This window comes from Staurois parvus, unplaced genomic scaffold (genome assembly GCF_062004578.1).
Source record: "Staurois parvus isolate SC_StPar_1 unplaced genomic scaffold, SC_StPar_1.0 ptg000264l, whole genome shotgun sequence".
Classification (NCBI taxonomy): domain Eukaryota; kingdom Metazoa; phylum Chordata; class Amphibia; order Anura; family Ranidae; genus Staurois; species Staurois parvus.
Genome location: NW_028318060.1, coordinates 8,947,508 through 8,969,620, shown reverse-complemented (window position 1 = coordinate 8,969,620; position 22,113 = coordinate 8,947,508). Strand labels below are relative to the sequence as shown.

Here is a 22,113-nt window from a genome sequence, read left to right as displayed (position 1 = left end):
TCTGCTCTCTCCTGGCTCTCATCCTACCTGTCACAACGCTCCTTCAGCGTTACCTATAATGCTACCACCTCCCCCTCACTCCCCCTCTCTGTTGGGGTCCCTCAAGGCTCTGTCCTCGGGCCCCTTCTCTTCTCCATCTATACTTCCTCCCTTGGCCAACTCATACACTCTCACGGCTTCAACTACCACCTCTATGCCGACGACACACAAATCTATCTCTCAACCCCCCACCTCACCCCCTTGGTCTCAGCCCGAATCACACACCTACTGAGCGACATATCAGACTGGATGTCGCTCCACTTCCTTAAATTGAACCTCTCCAAAACCGAGTTTCTTGTCTTCCCCCCAGCCCGGACACCACCCCTCATTGATTTCTCCGTCACATCCAACAACGCTACCATCAAACCCGCCCTGCAGGCCAGAGTACTGGGTGTCATTCTGGACTCCAACCTATCCTTCCAGCCCCAAGTCCAATCTTTAACAAACTCGTGCAGACTCCACCTCCGCAACATCGCCAAAATCCGCATGTTCCTAACCCCAGAAACCACTAAACAGCTCATCCACTCCCTCATCATATCACGACTCGACTACTGCAACTCCCTCCTCACTGGCCTGCCTCGCCGCTGGCTATCCCCGCTTCAGTCCATCCTGAATACGGCTGCCAGACTCATTCACCTTTCCAACCGCTCTGTCTCCGCCACCCCCCTCTGCCAATCCCTCCACTGGCTTCCGATCAAATTCAAAATCCTAACGCTGACGTACAAAGCTGTCCACCATACTGCCCCGAACTACATCACTGACCTAATATCCAAGTACCGCCCAGCACGCACACTCCGCTCCTCACAAGACCTCCTTCTCTCTAGTTCCCTGGTCTCCTCCTCCCATGCCCGCCTCCAGGACTTCTCCAGGGTGTCACCCATCCTCTGGAACTCCCTGCCCCAACCCATCAGATTATCACCTACTCTCCTCTCCTTTAGGCGCACCCTGAAAACCCATCTCTTCAGGGAAGCCTACCACACCCCCTGCTAACTTGCCGACCTCCTCCACTCTTCCTACCACTCCATCCCCCACAGCTATCTCCTCCTGTGCCACCACCCCCTCCCTCCTAGATTGTAAGCTCGAAAGAGCAGGGCCCTCGATCCCCTCATGTTTTGCATTGTATTGGTATTGTTCTGTCACATGTTCTGTCCCCCTTTGTAATGTACAGCGCTGAGCGAACTATTGGCGCTTTATAAATACTGTATAATAATAATAATAATAATAATAATATGGTAAAGTTCAACTTCTGCATATGAATAGATGATTTACTGAATTTGTTGATAATTGTATTGTAATAAAGTACAATAGCTTTTATTGGCATGCTATCTTTGGGATCTAGGGTAGAAAAGAAAAACTTACTGTCAGCCACTGGTTTCGGTTGAGAACTCTTTAGCCTCAGAGAAGGGCGGAAACGAGTTCTGTCATTGAAACTCCAGCTTTTCTGTACTTTTGTTGGGCTCGCCTCAGAAGTCACATCAGCACTGGGAGAACGACGATCACCTACTGATGTTTGTCTGCTCTTTATGCTTTGCCCCCTTGGACTTGCCATACGTACACGCTCCTTGAAGCTTAATTTCTGGCTGTGAAAAGATGATGGCCATGTTTTAGATTTTGTTGTTCCATTATAAACAGTACACTACAGATCAGCAGAAGGATTTCTAATATATTTTAAATATATTTTACTTTTGCTTGTAAACTAACCCTCATTCTTGCTGTTTGTCATCACTACAGTAAAAATAGTTAAAGACAAAAATCATTAGCCTATATTACATGGGTAATTTTAAAATCAATGTGTTGTAAATGAAGCATACAAGTGGTTAATTCTCTCAATCACATAAAATTAAAATCACCCATGTTGATGAACCCAAAATACTGTACAAACTGGAAATATATATTTTAAAAAAATTATATTTAATTGAATTATATTAAAATGTAGAAAAAAGTATCCTTAATTCACAGTTGAAAGTAAACATGCACGTTAGTTGTCAGCAAGCATATTATATATTTACTTAATGTACATTCTCATGCGTGTCCAAACTTTATTCTATAATAAAAAAACTATTATAAGGTATGGATTTGCAGAATTTCTGGCATGCTCTTTGTATGTTGTGATATAGCATGGGTACAGTTTTGGAGCAATACTGAGATGGCCAGAAAGCTCCACTTTGCTAGCTATACTTTTGTTAGATGTACTGGGGCTTAAGGCTCCCACTGCAGTTAGAAGCCTTTAAAGCCTCATGCACATTGCAGCTTTCAAACGCCCATTTTAGTATGCATTTATTGTAGTTTAGAGGTAGGGGCTTTTAGGGGCAGAAATCTGAACACATCAAAATAGGGTTCAGAAGAACAACATTTGGGCAGAAAAAATTCCTGATGCGCCTAAACACCTGGAAAGGTGGCTAGGCTCATTTAGCTCTTGAGTGTGTATTCATTTCAATGGCCAGAATAAATTAATATTCTGGCGAAATAAATAAATATATGGCCAAATGCTTGATGCGCCTGAACATGTTTTTGACAATTTTGGATAAAAAACAATATTTTGTATTTTCTACTATAAAAAATTTCTTTATAACTTTAGGCCAAAATGTATTCTGCTACATATTTTTTGGTAAAAAAATCCCAATAAGCATATATTGATTAGTTTGTGCAAATGTTATAGCGTCTACAAACTATGGGACTTTTTTTTTATACTAGTAATAGTGGCGTTCAGCGACTTATAGCGGGACTGTGATCTTGCGGCAGACATTTTTACACTGACACTTTGTGGGAACCAGTGACACTAATACAGTGATCAGTGTTAAAAATATACTCTAATCACTATACTAATGACACTGGTGTGGAAGGGATTAACATCTAGGGTGATCAAAGGGTTAGGTATATGCCTAGCTATGTGCTTGGTGTACACTAGGTGGTGCTGGTACAAGGGGAAGTGATGGATCAAGTTCCTAGCTCTTCAGGGACACATGATCAATTTTATTTATTTATTTATTTATTTATTTCAGGTACTTATATAGCGCCGTCAATATATTTTGTACATTCACATCAGTCCCTAACCCTCAAGGGGCATACAAGCTAAAGTCCCTAACTCACATTCATACATACACATACTAGGGCCAATTTAGACAGGATCCAATTAACCTACAGCATGTCTTGGAGTGTGGAAGGAAACCAGAGTACCTGGAGGAAACCCACGCAGGCACAGGGAGAACACACAAACTCCAGGCAGGTGGTGCCATGGCTGGGATTTGAACCAACAACCCTTGTACTGCCAGGTGGAAGTGCTAGCCACTGTGCTGCCCCATTGATCAATCACTGATGCCAGAGAACATCTGTTTGCTGGGACTCCTGTTGTGATAGTCCACAGCAGAAGTGATACGTCAGTGGCGTAAGTGCAAAATCATGTGCATTTTTATATATATATATTTATTTATTATTTATTTATTTATCGAGTTTATATAGCGCCAAAGGGTTTGCTCAGCGCTGTACAATAGAGGGGGGACAATACATGAAACAGAACAGTAACATCAAACAGTACACAAGGGGTAAGAAGGCCCTACTCTTTCGAGCTTACAATCTAGGAGGGAGGGGGTAGAGGCACAGGAGGAAACGGCTGTGGGGGATGGAGTGGTAGGAGGAGGGAAGGGCAGCGGCTGTTAGGTGAGGGTGGAGTAGGCTTCCCTGAAGAGGTGGGTTTTCAGGGAGCGCCTGAAGGTGAGGAGGGAAGGTGACAGTCTGATGGATTGGGGTAGTGAGTTCCAGAGGATGGGGGAGGACCTGGAGAAGTCTTGCAGTCGTGCGTGGGAGGAGGAGACCAGGGAGCAAGATAGAAGGAGGTCCTGTGAAGAGCGAAGGGTACAGGTAGGGTGGTACCTGGGAATCAGGTCGGTGAGGTAGTTAGGGGCAGTGTTGTGAATGGCCTTATAGGTCAGTGTGAGCAATTTGAATTTAATGCGTTGGGCAATGGGGAGCCAGTGGAGGGAGAGGCAGAGGGGGGTGGCAGAGGTGGAGCGGCTGGTGAGGTGGATGAGTCTGGCCGCTGAGTTCAGGATGGTCTGAAGCGGGGAGAGCCTGCACTGGGGTAGGCCGGTGAGGAGGGAGTTGCAGTAGTCCAGGCGTGAGATAATCAGGGAGTGTACTAGTAGTTTAGTGGTGTCTGGGGTAAGGAAGGAGCGTATCTTGGAGATGTTCCGGAGGTGGAGCCTGCATGTGTTTGTGAGAGATTTGATATGAGGTTGAAAGGAAAGGTTTGAGTCCAGAATGACGCCAAGGACCTTGGCTTGCTGGGCGGGATTGATGGTGGTGTTGTTGGTAGTGATGGAAAGGATGGGGGGGGGGGCGCGGGCTGGGGGGAAGATGAGAAGCTCGGTTTTGGAGAGGTTGAGTTTGAGGAAATGGAGCGACATCCAGTCAGAGATGTCGTTTAGGAGGTGAGTGATGCGGGCGGAGAATGTGGGGGTGAGGGGTGGATAGGTAGATTTGAGTATCATCAGCATAGAGGTGGTAATTGAAGCCGTGGGAGTGTATGAGTTTGCCAAGGGAGGAGGTGTAGATGGAGAAGAGAAGGGGTCCAAGGACAGAGCCCTGGGGGACCCCAACAGAGAGGGGGAGTGAGGAGGAGGTGGCACCGTTGTAGGAAACGCTGAAGGAGCGTTGGGATAGATAGGACGAGAACCAGGAGAGAGCGGTGTCTCTGATGCCAAGGGAGAGTAGTTTATTAAGGAGGAGGGGGTGGTCGACTGTGTCAAAGGCCGCGGAGAGGTCTAGGAGGAGGAGGACAGAGTAGTCGCCTTTGGCTTTGGCGGTTAGTAGATCGTTGGTGATTTTGAGGAGGGCAGTTTCGGTGGAGTGTAGGGGACGGAAGCCGGACTGTAGTGGGTCAAGGAGGTTGCTGTCAGTCAGGTGGGCGCTTAGGCGATCGAAGGCCAAGCGCTCAAGGAGCTTGGAAGTGAGTGGCAGCAGGGAAATTGGTCTGAGGTTGTTGAGGTCAGTGGGGTCCAGGGAGGGCTTTTTGAGTATGGGGATGATGTGCGCATGTTTTAGGGGGGAGGGGAAGACGCCAGTAGAGAGGGAGAGATTAAAGATGTGGGTAAGGGAGCGGATGAGGGAAGAGGGGGGTGACCGGAGGAGTTGAGAGGGGATAGGGTCCAGGGGGCAGGTAGTGAGGCGGGCTTCTGAGAAGACTCTGCTGACTTCCTCAGTGGTAGTAGGGCTGAAGGAGTGCAGTGATGGGGGGGTTACGGTAGGCAGGGCCTTGGGTGTGGTGGGGGGCAGTGCCGTTGCGAGGTCAGAGGAGGGGAGAGATGAGGGGGTGATGGAAGGGGGGAGGCTAGATGGGGAGGTAGATTGCAAGTTGACTATGTCCTTGCGGATTGCGTCAATCTTGTTGTGGAGATGAGTGGCAATCTCGTGGGCGGTAAGTGAGGTACTGAGTGGAGGAGGGGGGGGGAGAGCAGGGAGTTGAAGGTCGAGAAGAGTCGGCGAGGGCAGGTGGAGAGGGTGTTAATCAGGTTAACAAAGTAGGCCTGCTTGGCGGCGTGGAGGGAGGAGGTGTAGGTGAGGAAGGCAGATTTGTAGAGGGAGAATGCATGAGGGGACCTGGTTTTGCGCCATAGTCTCTCCAGCGCACGACTGCGACGTTTGAGGCATTTAGTGTGGTCGTTCTGCCATGGTTGGAGCGGTCTGGGTTTGATGTTGCGTGTGGTTAGGGGTGCCAGAGAGTCTAGGGTAGCTGATAGTGAGTCGTTGTACGTGGAGGTGGCTAGGTCAGGACATGACAGTGGAAGGATGCTGTCGTTTAAGCGGTCGGCAGCCGAGTGGAGGGGGGCCGGGTGCAGGTTGCGGAGGTTGCGGCTGGTGATGGTTTGGCGCACTGGGGGGGGGGAGTTAGGGGAAGGGGAGGTGGAGAACGTGAGGAGGTGGTGGTCGGAGAGAGGAAAGGGGGTGTTAGTGAAGTGGTTAAGGGTACAGAGGTGGGAGAAGACGAGGTCCAGGGTGTTCCCATTGATGTGGGTGGAGGATTGAGTATATTGTGTGAGTGTGAAGGAGGAGGTTAGGTGGAGGAGTTGGGAGGTAGCTGGGGTGTTGTCATTGATGGGGATGTTGAAGTCCCCGAGGATGATGGTCGGTAGCTCAGAGGAGAGGAAGAAGGGAAGCCAGGCGGCAAAGTCATCCAGGAAGCGGGCTATGGATCCGGGGGGCCTGTAGATCACTGCGATCCTTAGGGGGGTGGGTGAGAAGAGCCGGATGCAGTGAGCCTCGAAGGAGGAGAAGGTTAGGGAGGGGGGGTTAGGGAGGACCTGGAAGGTGCTCAGCGGTGATAGGAGCAGGCCGACACCACCACCTTTGTGACCGCTCAGTCTTGGTGAATGGGACCAGACGAGACCTCCATGGGAGAGTGCCGCAGGGGAGGTAGTGTCAGTGGCCTGTACCCAGGTTTCTGTGATGGCTAGGAGGTTGAGGGAGTGGAGTTGTAGGAGTGTATATATATATATACATACACACAGTGAAAACGTGTCTTTAGGTACGTTTTAACACTGCTTTTCTCTTGTCAGGAGAAAAGTATTCAGAAGAGCCTAGTGTGCATGATGCCTTACCTGCATGCAGACTGGCAGAGAGACTGCTGCTAGCTTCAAGGAAACATGTCTAACTGGACAGGCCAGCTGAAAGCCATTGAAGCTTTCTAAGAGAACTGAGATACAGAAGCCAAATCTACAGATGTCCTCAATAGCACAGGAGCAGTGATGAACCCATATCAATATTGATTTAAGGCATTGGCCTTAGTTGTGCAATGCATCTGATGAGAAAAACAATTGCTACAGCGGGCTGATAAAGAGATACCTGTGCTCAATAAGACTATGTCCACAGTTTCCATAGTATTGACAGAGGGCCTGAGATTTTAGAGGAGTGTGATCAAACAACTAGATTAGAGAATATGGGCAAATTGGAGGATGACTAGATAGACGTGTAAGAGGAAGGTGATTGTTGCCACAAATTCTACCTGATTGTTCCCTGGAAAGTTTCTGATGCTTGGGCACCATAAGGGCAAAGGGTTGGGCATAATCTAGTGAAAGGGGATATGACTGTTTGAATCAAAGATGCAACAAGGAATGATTCTATGACTGTATGGAGTAATCAAAATTGTAATACTACCTGTAGTAGTACAGTTTACCAGTCTTAGAAGCATTTGGCAGCAAAGCATTAAAAAAAGCATATTTTGATAAAAAGACTATATAAAATGAGAAATATTAATTCTTAAATGTTTTTTACAACTTGTTATTTAATGAGAATGTCCCAGGCCAGAGTGAACACCCAGTTTGTAGGAGACAGTAACATTTCTGAATCTAATCATGAGTGTTTATCACTCCTGAATGATAGGAGTAGCAAGATACGGGCAAGTTAGTAGTCCACCACCCATGCTTAGATGCCATACCCAACATCTACACTAGAGAAGAAGCAGAAATTAAATGGTGAGACACTATCTATATGAGTAAGGAGAAGTGGTTTTGAACTGTGCTGCTGCTACTTTGCAGCAGTATATTATATATATCATTTAAAAATATGTTATTTTTATATATTGGATTTTTGGATTTGGATATAACTGCTTTTACTCAAGAACCTCTGTTTTAGGTCATTTATTTTATCATGATTAGTTTATTCCTTTCCAGCAAATGTTCTGCTAAGGCCAAATTAATTAAATGTAATTATTATAATGCTGCTCCCACAAGATTAGGACAAACCTTTTCTGTAAAATATACGGTTATTGTCTCTACATTAATCTGTTCTGATCTCTGTGTGTTGCATATTGCATTTATACAAGCAACTGATTTATGTTTATAGCTCACATTTCCTTCTCTCTGCTTTTAAAAGGCCAATTAGGTAAATTCCCAGGCAGATGCTTATGGGTATGTAAATTATAGCTTAATCTAGGTGTTGTAAAGGTATGCTGCCTGCCAAATATTGCAGTTTTAACTCTTAGGCTTATAGCATAGTAACAGTTATAAACACAATATTCATATAACAAATGTTTGAGGTGTTCCCAGTTTAGGAAACTTTTTATAATCAATAAATATAATAGTTTTTTAGGTGCAACAAATTTGAAAATAAAATGTTCCTCATCTCTTTATGCCACTGTATCTTGCCCATATGACAATTGCTTATAATATAGAATAATAAATGAGCTAGGCCAACTAACAGTTTTGGAAAACATATCAGATTTGTAGTTTTGCAGTTTTCTGTAGTTCAGTGCAAGACTCTGTCACAGTTAAAACACAGGACAATGGTACATGAATTAAAGTCATTAAAATGATTGTAAAATCTCCTTCACTGATCTCACAATTTTGTAAAGAAAGTATACTGTTAAATATCACTGCAAATGATTTCTACTATGAAAACACATTTCCAGTTAAAATATATTAAATCAATGTAAACAGATTTTCCATCTCCACTCCCAAAGACACAACAAAGAAAAAGATTGATATGTTCAAGACCTGAATTATCTGAGTCAAATTAGACAATCATTAAACATGTTAATATAGTTTGTTCACTTATGATAATTACAATGATATGATCATATTACTGGCATACAAGTAGAAGGCATATGAGTATGAAGGAGTGAGTGCTCTTTTAAACTTGAAAAAATGGCAAATGCATTGATTGCTTTTTGCAGCCAGATTGTTTTCACATCTTGTCTATCAATAAAATTTGCCAACAACAATCTATGTTAATTATAGACCAGATCTAAAATAATGTATGACTGTGTCTGGCCAGCATTGGCTTTCCATTGCCATGATAATATCCAATACATCTCCACATAAATGTGGCTCCATCTACATAATCCCTAAAGTCAGAAATAGATGGTTCAAATCTTGTCCGGTTCAGCAGGGACCAGCGTATAGGAGGCTGAATGTACCCAAATTGATCCATCGATCAACTTGGGTACAACCAGTCTGTCGGATTTGCATGCGATTATAACTACCAGTTATTATAGAATGCAATGGCTCCACTGGAGGGATTCCCCCATCAACACTAACTGTGTTGATGGGGTAATTGAGCAATTTTCTTTCCTGCAACTCGTGGTTACAGGAAAGGAAATTGCTCCATCTATGGCTGGCTTACGTCAGTGAAATAAAAGGAGCAGAAGGAAGGGTGCAGGTCACAGTTGTAGCTGTAGATAACTGCTGCCTATGCAAAATCCTTGATATACTAAATGTTAAAAGCCTAGGTTTATAACAGGTTTACTTTAAGGTACAGTTACACTGGAGTTTAGGTTGCCATTCTTTCTGGAAAATAAGCACAGCCTTGTGATCTACAACCTAATAATAACTTTGGCAACAAGTCCCATTTTTACTGGCAAGGCCTGTAAAATACTGGTTAATTTGAATGTATAAGGAAATGAAAGTAACAAAAGACAAATCTAAAGCAACAGTGTAACATGGAATTTAAGGTAACATCTGGATGGTATATACTGGTACGATTAAACTATTAAAAATATTTGATGCATAAATAAATACATTTTCTTGTGAAAGGAAGTGTCAAATCCCTTCAGTGCCTAAGAAGCTAGCATTTAATTAAATGGTGTGCAGCAAACTTCCCCTCATTTCTATTTAATTTATAATAGGAATTAATTTCTGTTATTAGTTAATGTATTTTAATGAAGCCTATTTCATTTAAATATTTAAACTTGGAATGCAATGGTTTCACAGATTACCAGGTGTTGGCTGGCAGCCACACAGTAAAGATAGCTGAGAGCCAAGTGTGGCTTCAAGCTATTGGTTTAGGACCACTGTTTTAGTGGTTGGTCCACAAAGAGAATTTGTCACATCTTGTTGCACATATGAAACGTGTAGTAGAATATCTGCAGTCCTGTTTCAGTGTGTCCTGCTTTCCTTTTAAAAAACAAACAGAAATCAGTATGATAAAAATAGGTCAATTCCAGTTCTTTAAATCTGCATTGTAAATATATAATGTGTAGAAGTGAACAAAACCATTTGGCATCAATAATTGAATTTCTAATTCACTTTTCATGCTCTATTTAGTGCATGACAAATTGCATTAATAGTGGGAAAATGTGGACAAGTTCTTTCTATTTAAAGATTAAGCAAACAATTTTTTTATTTGCTAAAGTAACAAAACTATTTCTACAAGCATTCACAATTTACTGACTAAGATGACTTCCAAAGACACCCAGCTTTTTTAGTGGAAACCTGCCATGAACAGGCTGCAGTTATTGACTTCCTTTATTCAATTATAGTTGCTTGACTGTTGTGCTGATCCTTAAGCCTCAATACATTGAGCCACTGACTGACAGAAATATTCAAAATAGGAAAGTCAAGGAAAAGTTTAAAGCGGAGCATCATCCAAAAGGGGAAGTTTCGCTTTATTGCATTGTCCCCCGCTCCCCGTTAAGGATTTGCACTTTTGGGGAGCAGGGGGGGAGCGGGTACCTGAATTTGACAGGTACCCGCTCTGACGTCCACTGCGATCACCTAAGGCGATTGGAAGCCGATGTTGTCCTCCCTCCCTCTCCGTAGTCTTCTGGGACACTTGAGAGGTCCCAGAAGACTACAGGACCATTCACAAAGCGCAGTGCTACTCATCCATAGGCAGTGGGCACCTGGCTGTGAAGCCGCAAGCTGTCACAGCTGGGTGCCCACACTGAAGATGCTGGCGCCAGGGAGAGAAGATGGCTGGTGAAACCAGCCATGGTGAGGACACCGCTGGATCATGGGACAGGTAAGTGCCTCTATTTTAAAAGTCAGCAGCTACAGTTTTTGTAGCTGCTGACTTTTATTTTTTTATAAATCAGCTGGAACTTTGCTTTAAACTCTTCATTTACATACTTGCTTTATGTGATTTAAGGTACTGAAGCTATAGCACCACCACAGCTTGCATTTTCAGAATATGCTTTGCAGAAGCCTCTGTTTGTCTCATAATGTATTTCTTTTACTCCTAGGTTTCAAACACTAATTTAAAGGGCATCAGCTTCAGTAAGCAATGCCATGAATTTAAAAATGGATATAGAGGCTGCCATCACTGAGCTCCTGCTGAAAAATCTTAGCCTCCCTGTCTTTCTTTTTTTCTGAACTCAAAACAGGTATAAACCAAATGTATTCAGCTCTATAATCCTATTATTAAATGCATTGTTTAAATGTAAGCAGTGCAAGTTCCTGAATTTGATCTGGCATCAGCATTCTGCCATCCCAATATAGTAGAGATAGAGTGTGAGAGAAAGAAGCAATACATGGAGCCAACCAGTTCATGAGCTGACAGTAAGTGCTGAGAGCACGAGAAAGCAGAGTTACAGATGAGCTAATCACTGTACCACTTCTCCTTTCACTGTCCACACACAGGCTGGGGCAGTTCAAGAACAACCTGGGCACAGAGGAAGTAGAAGATAGATACTGGTCCTCAGACTGAGGACATCTAGTGGCAGAGAAAAAATACTGTTGGGGAAATCTCTGGATTGAAAGTGAGTATTGCAGCAAATGTTGGTGTTATTATTTTATCTTTTAATTGGCTATTCTTTTTTTCTTTCTCTTTTGTCTGGAATTCGACTTTAGTACTTTCTTTGTCACAGTCTCAGAATAAGCAAAAGAAAGTGAAGTTGTACTGAAATAAGAATTCTTGATCTGCACACTCATACTTACATTATATTGCCAAAAGTATTGGGCCCGCCCTCCAAATCATTGGATTCAGGTGTTCCAATCACCTCTATGGCCACAGGGGTATAAAATCAAGCACCTAGGCACACAGACTACTTCTACAACATTTGTGAAAGAATGGGTCACTCTAAGGAGCTCAGTGAATTCAAGCATGGTACCGTGATAGGTTGCCACCTGTGCAGTAAGTCCATCTGTGAAATTTCCTTGCTACTAAATATTCCACGGTCAACTGTTAGTGGTATTATAACAAAGAGGAAGCAACTGGGAACAACAGCAACTTAGCCACAAAGTGGTAGGCCACATAAAATGACAGAGCGGGGTCAGTGCATGCTGAAGCGCACAGTGCGCAGAAGTCACCAACTGTCAGGGATCTCCTCGATCCCTGCCGCGATGGTCCCGGCGCAGTGCACCGCCCTGTGCAGGGACACGGGCACTAGGTCCGGGCCGGCCGCGGCGTTCGAGTTCGCGCATGCGCAGTAGAAGCCGCGGCCGCCCGCTGGGCACCAATGGCAGCGCAGCGCGGGATATTTAAATGGCCCTGAGCTGTCATTCAGTGCCTTCTGGTCTTCCCTGCATCCTGTGAACCTGTGAACCTGTACCCTTTGTAAGTTTTGACCCGGATTATACCTGACCTTGCTGCTTTCTCCTGTTCTGACCCTTGCTTTGCCTGACCTCTCTCCTGAATGCCCCTGATTGGATTTGACCTGCTGTTGCTGACCTGGTGTGTGACCCGACCATTCTATGCCCGCTGCCTTGTACCTTGCCGTCCTCTCTGTTACCGACCCGGCCCGTCTGACCTTGCTCATCCATCCATCCATCCCTTGCAGTGGGGTCTTCTGACCTCCTCACATCAGACTCTTCCCCGTGGGAGCCCTTGGCGCATACTACTACCACTGACGGACGCACCCAGTAGTCACGACCTGGTCTCGGGGAGCTCCAAGTCCATCCCCACCATCAGGGGCCCTGGTGAACAAGCACCCTGGGACTTAGATTCCGTGCGCTGGGGACGCCTATTCAGTGGAGTGCTAGTGGTACCGCCAGGCGGTCCCTTACACCAACTGTCTGCACAGTCAATAGCTAAAGACCTCCAAACTTTGTGTGGCCTTCAGATTAGTACAACAACAGTACTACTGGACTCTAGAGCAGTGGAGATGTGTTCTCTGGAGTGATGAATCACACTTCTCTGTCTGGCAATCTGATGGTCGTGTCTGGGTTTGGCAGTTGCCAGGAGAAAGGTACTTGCCTAACTGCATTGTGCCAAGTAAAGTTTGGTGGAGGGGGAATTATGGTGGGGGTTGTTTTTCAGGGGTTGGGCTTGGCCCCTTAGTTCTAGTGAAGGGAACTCTTAAGTCGTCAGCATACCAAGACATTTTGGACAATTTCATGCTCCCAACTTTTTGGGAACAGTTTGGGAACAGTTCCAACATGACTGCGCACCAGTGCACAAAGTAAGGTTCATAAAGACATGGATGAGTGAGTTTGGGGTGGAGGAACCAGGCTTTCTCGTCCGACATCAGTGTCTGAACTCACAAATGCGCTTCTGGAAGACTGGTCAAACATTCCCATAGACACACTCCTAAACCGTGTGGACAGCCTTCCCAGAAGAGTTGAAGTTGTTATAGCTGCAACTCAATATTGAATCCTATGCACTAAGACTGGGATACCATTAAAGTTCATGTATGTGTAAAGGCAGGTGTCCCAATACTCTTGGCCATATAGTGTATCTCGTGTCAGTGTCTCAAAGTATTGAGACCAGTGAATCAGTATGGCCCAGGGGAGGACTGACCATTCGAGCACTTGGGCACTGCCCGGGGGCCCGGGGTCAGTAGGGGGCCCCATGAGATACCACCTGGTACCTTTCATTGTTTTTTTCATAGGCTTTTTTGGGTGTGGGTGAGGACATGGGGGCCAAATGATCCCCTATTGCCCGGGGGGCCCCATGGGTTGTCAGTCCGCCCCTGATATGGCCATCAGACATATAGTATTTTCAGAAGTGGAGATCAGCAAAATCAGCCTATATACTTCCATTACTCCTTTGTTGTGCTTCACGCAGCTTCTTGAAACCCCTACAGCACCCATCAGCTCTAGTCTAGGAGAGAACATATAATGGTGGTATTGTCTGTAGATTTAAAACAATTGTTTTTTAAATTTCTTTTAATGCGAGAATGAGGTTAACAACGAAAATGGCCACAACATTTGGCCAGTGAAACAATACAAAAATAAGTATACAGTTTGTATAGTAGCAGTGCTAGGTCTAAGGATGGACATTAGTGAACAAGAAGATGGATGGCAGTTGGTCTAATAACTAGAAGATGGAATAAAGAGGGGAGGCCTCAGCTATTAAAGCATATAATATACACTGCTCAAAAAAATGAAAGGAACACTTTTTAATCAGAGTATAGCATCAAGTCAATTAAACTCCTGGGATATTCATCTGGTCAGTTAAGTAGCAGAGGGAGTTGTTAATCACTTTCAGCTGCCTTGGTGTTAATGAAATTACCAACAGGTGCACTCAATGAGATGACCCCCAAAACAGGAATGGTTTTACAGGTGGAGGCCAATGACATTTTGTTCCCTACTCATTACTCATCTTTTTTGACTGTTTTTTACTAGTTTTGCATTTGGCTAGGGTCAGTGTCACTACTGGTAGCATAAAGGCGATACCTGGACCCTCCAGAGGGTGCACAGGCAGTCCAACTCCTCCAGGATGGCACATCAATATGTGCCATTGCCAGAAGGTTTGCTGTGTCTCTCAGCACAGTCTCAAGAGTATGTAAGAGATTCCAGGAGACAGGCAGTTACTCAAGGAGAGCTGAACAGGGCCATAGAAGGTCCTTAACCCATCAGAAGGACCGGTATCTACTCCTTTGTGCAAGGAGAAACAGGCTGAGAACTGCCAGAGCCCTACAAAATGACCTCCAGCAGGCCACTGGTGTGAATGTCTCTGACTAAACAATCAGAAACAAACAAACTTCATGAGGGTGGCCTGAGGGCCCGACGTCCTCTAGTAGGACCCGTGCTCACTGCCCATAACCATAGAGTTCGATTGGCATTTGCCATTGAACACCAGAATCGGCAGGTCCGCCACTGGTACTCTGTGCTTTTCACAGATGAGCACGTGTGAGAGACGTGAAATGGTCTGGAGAAGCCATGTAGTACATTATGCTGCCTTTAACATCATTCAGCATGATTGTTTTGGTGGTGGGTCAGTGATGGTCTGGGGAGGCATATTCATGGAGGGATGCACAGACCTCTACTGGCTAGAGAATGGCACCCTGACTGCCATTAGGTATCGCTATGAAATCTTTGGACCCATTGTCAGTCCCTACACTTGTGCAGTGGTCCTAGGTTCCTCCTGGTGCACAACAAGGCCCGGCCACATTCCAGGCAGCAAGAATAGGAGCTTAGGCCCATACGATATGAGCAATGTGGAGATATATATGAATGATGGAATAGCTGAGGCATCATCTCATGGTACATTGTGGCTCTGATTGTTCACCAAGAAATACATAATGATTACAAAAGATTGTCATCGTATAGAAGAGGGAAATTCTTGGACTATTTGTTAAAACCAGCCGTTGTAGAGGTGTAGCGCAGCAGCTGCCTGTAATCTCTATAAAGTAGAGATTCCTTTTTTACCTGGGCTACGATATAGCCTAAAGGTGTGTCCAATAATGGTAAAAGCAATGTAGGATTTCACTTTTAGGAAAAGGAACAGGTCATTAGATAAGCCAGGATATTTCCCGAGGGCTGTATTGGAGAGGATAGTTTGCTTATTGTCAACATCTACCAAAGATTTTTAAAATAGATTTTAAAGTGGGCTTTAGTAAACCTTGCAACCTGGAATCAGTATATAGATCAGGAATTCTAACTTCACTTCAAGTAGTGAAGCACAAAATAGTCATGCACCAAGTGTCCTTATTTCAGTTCGAGCAATTATTTTAAGATAACGGATTTTGTTGAATGCTATGTATACTATATATAGTATACTATGTTAGGGGATGAGGGGTGGGCCAGAGGAGCTTCTACACAGACCATAATTGGACACTCTCAGAAAAGGAGAGTGCTGTGGCAGGAGAGAAGAATTGCAAGGAAATTGATTCTTCCTGAAAAAGCCAAATTTACTAACAAACTCAAATGCATAGTAAATACAAATTTGTTTGTGGAAAGGAAAAATACTGCAAGCAACCACGTAATATACTTAAGTTTTCTGTGCCAGGTATCACTAGGATAATCTGTAATCAATCAGATAATCTGATTCCATAGACAGGGAAATGTTGTCAGTGCTTCAACTTTGGCACCTTTTGGGCATTTTTTAGGCTTTGACTGTGGTTCACATCAGCTATCACATGGAATTCTGGTGCTTTTACAGGTCAATGCTCCCTAATTTCAGGTAATTAGATTACTGCCGTTTATAGTATTTCATAATATGCTAATATGGAACATAAAGACCAAACCAATAATCAAAGTAAGGTGAATCTGTATATATACAAACATATCCCCCTATGGGACTTTAATACAGCAAACATATCATCACACATGTACTCAAAAGGAACTCTTTTTTTAGTCATACACTTTATTGCACAAAAATATTGGTAAAAGGTACATTGTCTTTAAAAACACTGGCTCTGATAAGTATTGCAGGGATATATTCCCTTAAAGTTGCAACAATACAACATTCCCAAAATAACACTGACGCGTTTCGATCATTGCATTTTTAGATCTTCTTCAGGAGAGTTAAGTGCAAAAATGATCTCTAAATAAACATATTTGAGATTAGTAATAGTTTATAAAAATCATCAATGACAATAATATAATTTCCATTTTCATACTTACAAGGGAATTAAAGTCAGACTAGAGTGGTGGTTTATCTTATGTAGTGTGAATGCGGTGCCTTTTACATTGGTAAGACCAACAGGAGTTTTGGCGCCGCATTTACAATCATGTTTACAGTATGCAAATAGGGAACCACTACCTGCCTATTGGCTGGCATTCAGCCCTAGTGCACAATTATAGAGTCCCTCAAGTAAAATTAATTGCCTTGGATCAGATATATATCCCGGATTGGAGAGGAGATTGGAACAATAATCTCCTCCAGCTAGAACAGAAATGGATATATAGGTTACAAGCCACAGTCCCTCCAGGTCTAAATGAAGCTGTATCCTTCCGTCCCTTTTTGAAGGGGTTTACTTCTGGTAAAACTAATTAAACTTCTCCCTTAAATAAATAGGATTAGACCTTTGTCCATATGGGGCGTTTGGATTCACTCAAGCTCTTCATAAATAACAGGCCTTTGACTATATTTCAGAATATTTAAGCTTTAGTTAGGCGTCAATTTATGGGATGTGCACTGACTATTATTTTGTTACCGTATGTATTTTTGGTATTGTATTTTCTTTTTTGCATTATGCATGTGATTTATATATTGCTTCAGTCATACTGGCATGCTTTGTCTTTCAGATGGATTCCAAGGTGACACTGGGTTCCGGTTTTGTGGGTGACCTTTGGTTTGGGCATCCAACACAGGGTATAGATGGCATCATGGGTATTGTACCCTTGCGGGCTGTTCTGTGCCCCTGGCAGTATGGAGGGAGCGTTTGCTGTGTCTAGGCACCTCTAGAGGGCAATCTCCCGTGCCGATGGCATCCTATGACTGCCCCGGGCGTCATGGGGTACTGCGCATGCACCCAGCATGACTTGCACCCTCACGCTGGGCATCGGCGTGACATGATGTCATGTCTTTTATGATGGGGATGGCGGTTGACACCGGGGGAGATCTTCTCCCTCACGGATGCTGGAGTGGCCACATAGATACGCTATTTTTGGCGCCATTGGCAGCAATAGCTGCATCATCTCTTGCTGATGGCACAGGTGGATCTGATCACTTCTTGATGAGATAATTACACCATACCTAGACCTATATATATTTAGATATATCATTGCAGTTTGTTGCTGGCTTTCCTTATTGAAGGTTGTCCCCCATGCTACATATAGATAGTTTGGTAAGCATTATAGTTTGTACCTTTAGTGAGAGATTTATATACCGCTATATATGGTTATAAAAGTACTTTTATATCCCTATTTGACTTTTATTATAGATAAGATAGCTGGACATAGCCTTGGCTCACTAGGATCTGTGACATCTTTACCATAGAACGAGGAATATTCTACTTCATTGGCCTCGTCCCATATACGGTCAGCATTTTTCCATATATTGATTAGAATATCGATTTTCAGGTCTCATGTAATAGCTTTGTATCTAATTTGTACTATATCTCTTACAATGATTATAGAGGGATATGGAGGGTCATTTGGCTTTCCTCCTTTACCGTCAGTATTACGAGATGGATATTTGACCACCCTTGCCCTTCTTATGGTTTACACCATTGAATTTTGGACTATGCAGTCTCATCTTGGGTGTCAGTATTTTATGACCGCACTGATCAATATTTACTTTTTATGAAAATGGAAATTATATGATTGTCATTGATGCTTTTTTACATACAAACTATTACTAATCTCAAATATGTTTATTTAGAGATCCTTTATGTACTTATGTACCCTGAAGAAGATCTAAAAGTTAAAATGATCGAAACGCGTTGGATTGTTTTGGAAATGTTGTATTGTTGCAACTTTAAGGGAATATATCCCTGCAATAGTTATCAGAGCCAGTGTTTTTAAAGGCAATGTACCTTATACCAATATTTTTGTACAATATAGTGTATGACTAATGCAGGCCATAGATGGGTCGAAAATCGGCCGATTTTGTGGCCAAAAATAAAATCGGCCGATTTTCGGATCGTTAGTGGGCTAAATGTTCGGCTGTTTTTCGGTATTTTGGCAGATTTTTTTTATCGGTAAAGTTGGAAACAAATCGTCCGATTTTGCCGATCGGCCGATTTTCGCGGCAATGATGGGCAAATCGGCCGATCTTTTACCGATAAAAAAATCTGCGCATAAGCAGTGACCTGCAAGAGGAAGACAAAAAGAAGAAGAAAAAAGAAGAAGAGGATGAAGAAGAGGATGAAGAAGAGGAAGAAGGAGAAGGGGAAGAGAAGAAGAGGATGAAGAAGAAGAAGAGGATGGAGAAGAAGAGGATGAAGAAGAAGAAGAGGAAGAAGAAGAAGAAGAGAATGAAGAGGAAGAAGAGGATGAAGAAGAAGAGGATGAAGAAGAAGAGGAGGAAGAAGAAGAGGATGATGATGAAGAAGAGGATGAAGAAGAAGAGGATGAAGAAGAAGAAGAGGATGAAGAAGAGGATGAAGAAGAAGAGGATGAAGAAGAGGATGAAGAAGAAGAGGATGAAGAAGAAGAGGAAGATGAAGAAGAGGATGAAGAAGCTGAAGAAGAGGATGAAGAAGAAGAGGATGAAGAAGAAGAAGAGGATGATGAAGAAGAAGAGGATGAAGAAAAAGAAGAGGATGAAGAAGAAGAGGAAGATGAAGAAGAGGAGGAAGAAGAGGAAGAAGAAGAAGAAGAGGAGGAAGAAGAAGAAGAGGAAGAAGAAGAAGAAGTAGAAGAAGAAGAAGAGGATGAAGAAGAAGAAGAGGAAGATGAAGAAGAGGATGAAGAAGATGAAGAAGAGGATGAAGAAGAAGAGGATGAAGAAGAAGAAGAGGATGAAGAAGAAGAAGAGGATGAAGGAAAAGAAGAGGAAGAAGAAGAAGAGGATGAAGAAGAAGAGGATGAAGAAGAAGAGGAATTCCAGTCTGGCAAAAAGTGTCCCTGCAGAGAGCTCCGCTATTTCTTTGACAGTTCCTTGACATTTATAGCGGTTGCAACAATGTATCTATTTGTTTCCGAATAAAAACATCTGTATCCTAAATGGATACAAATAGATACATTGTTGCAACCGCTATAAATGTCAAGGAACTGTCAAAGAAATAGCGGAGCTCTCTGCAGGGACACTTTTTGCCGGCTGTAGACGGGATAAAAATCGGCCGATTTTTTTTACCGTTGCTGGTAATGTCGGCCGCTTGAACAACCGATTTTTTTGTTTTTTTAAATAAAAATTGGCCGATTTTCGACCCATCTATAGCCTGCATAAAAAAGAGTTCCTTTTGAGTATATGTGTTATGATATGTTTACTACATTAAAGTCCCATAGGTGGATATTTTTGTGTATATTCATGTTGGGGATGAGCAGCCAGATACTCGATTTTTCATTATGAGTAAGGTGAATCTGTTTCCTTCAGCAAAGTTCTGAAGAAGCAGCAAATCTTAGTGCAGGTACCTGCCTTTAAACAGGGTTCGCTAATGTCCAGCATAGCCATGGATTTCCTGCTTTACTTGACTCTCTACTGGCCACAATGTGTGAAGGAGTTACTAAATTATTTGTTATATTCTTCCCTCTTACACTGTACTATATCTCTACTGTGTGCTTTCCTTATAAAAAAATTAGTTGACATGTTTTTATATTTTAACTTTTCAACATGCCGCATAGACACATGCTAGATTGTTTCATAAAGAGATGCCAGTGGTATCTAAAATAATATACAGTTAGAAACTGTGTTTGGTAATAGACACAACAGTCATCCAAACATATTATTAGTGTGCAAGCTTAATCCTAAAAGTTAATATGACAGCCTGTCATTTTCAGGACCCATATCCAAATGGATTTCCTTTCCAAGCTATCAAAACACTTATCTCAAGCCCTCCTACGCACGTGAAGCATTTACAGCAGAATTTGCTTGCCTAATGCATTCCAGTGTCTGACAAAATGAATGAACACTATATAAATGAAAAAAAAGTGAACAAGTTTATTAAGCATAATATGATAAGATGAAACAATGCCTTTAAACTCTCTGGCATAGAGTTCTTTTTAAAGTGATATTAAAGGTAAAATTAAAAAATAACAAACATCTTATACTTACCTGCTCTGTGCAATGGTTTTGCACAGAGCACTACCAATCCTCCTCTTCTCATGCCCCTTGTGCCAGCTCCTGCTGAGTGCCCCTAGAGCAAATGGCTTGCTCTGGGGGCACTTACGTGTACTCACTCCTGAGCCCCTCTCTGTGTGTGTATATAAGACAAACAGAATGGGGCTTGGCCCTGTCCCCCATTCTCACCTCACTGGCTGTGATTGACAGCAGTGGGAGCCAATGAAGAGGCAGAAACCCAGGAGAGCAACTGCTCTTGTGCACAGCGTTGGATCTTGATCCAGCTTGGGTAAGTATGGGGGGGGGGGGGTTACAGAGGGAGCTGCACAATGAAGGATTTTTACCTTCATGCACAGCCTGTACAATCACTTTAAGAAAAAAAGAAGTCAAGTAAGCTGCTTAAAAAATACTCGGTTACTTGAAAGGAAGTGCAACAGCATGCACAAATACAGCCTTTTTAACATCAAAAAGTGAAGCAAAAGAAAAAATGTGGGTGCTGCTCAGATTAGAGGTATAAATCATTGTCAACCGCTATGAATGCTGGGCCCAGAGTGGGGCCCATCCCAGCTTCAAGCTACAATATGGCAGAAGAAATGTCTTTGAACTCTGATCTCCCCATGACTAAGCTCCAAGGGGTGGAGTAAAATGCGTTGGGGTGTGGCTGAATGCTGCCATTTATCCTTTACACATACATCCATGGACATTTCTTCTGCCATCAAAAAGTGAAGATTTTCTTTGGTAAAGGGAACATTCGAAATGCTAATGAAGTAGAAGTACCCTGAAAAAAAAATCAACATTTTTTATGGAATTCCTCTTGAAAGAATTAAAGTACACACCTTGGCATATAAGTGTGTCTAGGCACTCCAATGCCTTTATTGCCATAGTTGTATATCTGCAGTGCGTAACTCCATTTTTGTTGAGAGAAAAAAAATTTCCCTCTGGGTGATTTATGTACGTTGCAGGGATTTTAACAAATATTGTTGCAGAGCCCTACCTTTTGTTATTCCAAAGAAATGGCTGTATGTTTGTTTGTGTCCATGTGCAAAGTGAATGTGAAAGGCAGTGACTTTTTCATTATTAATCAGCTGCTGAACTTGCAGGGATCTAAATGAGGAAAGTGACAGGGTCTGAATCCCTTTAGATGTGATTAACCTTTTGGGAGTATCTAACCAAAACTGAAATGTTTGTTGCAGAGGATGCAAGGATGCCCAAAATCTGATTTCTGGGAAAATCAGTGAGCCAATCACACAAGCAGGAAATAACATTTCTGGGGGCTGTTCCGTACACCAACTGTGTACAGAACACCACTAGGATGCCATATTGTACTGCATTTTACAGAAAAGTAGTGGTAATTTTAATAACATTATATTACAATATGGTTTGTTTCACAATTGTAAATGCTATATTATTTTGTCTATTTACAATATTTTTTTTCCTACGAAGGAGGAGTTACCCTTTAAGATACTGCTGCCTGTGACTACTGGTCTCAAGAGATCTAGCATGAGATTTGGTATGTCAGTATTGTGCTGCCCTGCT

At 43.0% G+C, this 22,113-nt stretch overlaps 1 protein-coding gene across 4 annotated transcripts in view; it reads right to left on the bottom strand.

Moving 5' to 3' along the window:
* Positions 1-22,113, bottom strand: part of KCNQ5 (potassium voltage-gated channel subfamily Q member 5) — a 689,873-nt gene that overhangs the window by 38,867 nt on the left and 628,893 nt on the right. For all 4 annotated transcript variants that reach the window (XM_089681376.1, XM_089681374.1, XM_089681378.1 and 1 more), the window contains one exon: positions 1,399-1,619. In XM_089681376.1, the coding sequence (XP_089537502.1) occupies positions 1,399-1,619 (221 nt within the window). The remainder of the gene's footprint in view (positions 1-1,398; positions 1,620-22,113) is intronic.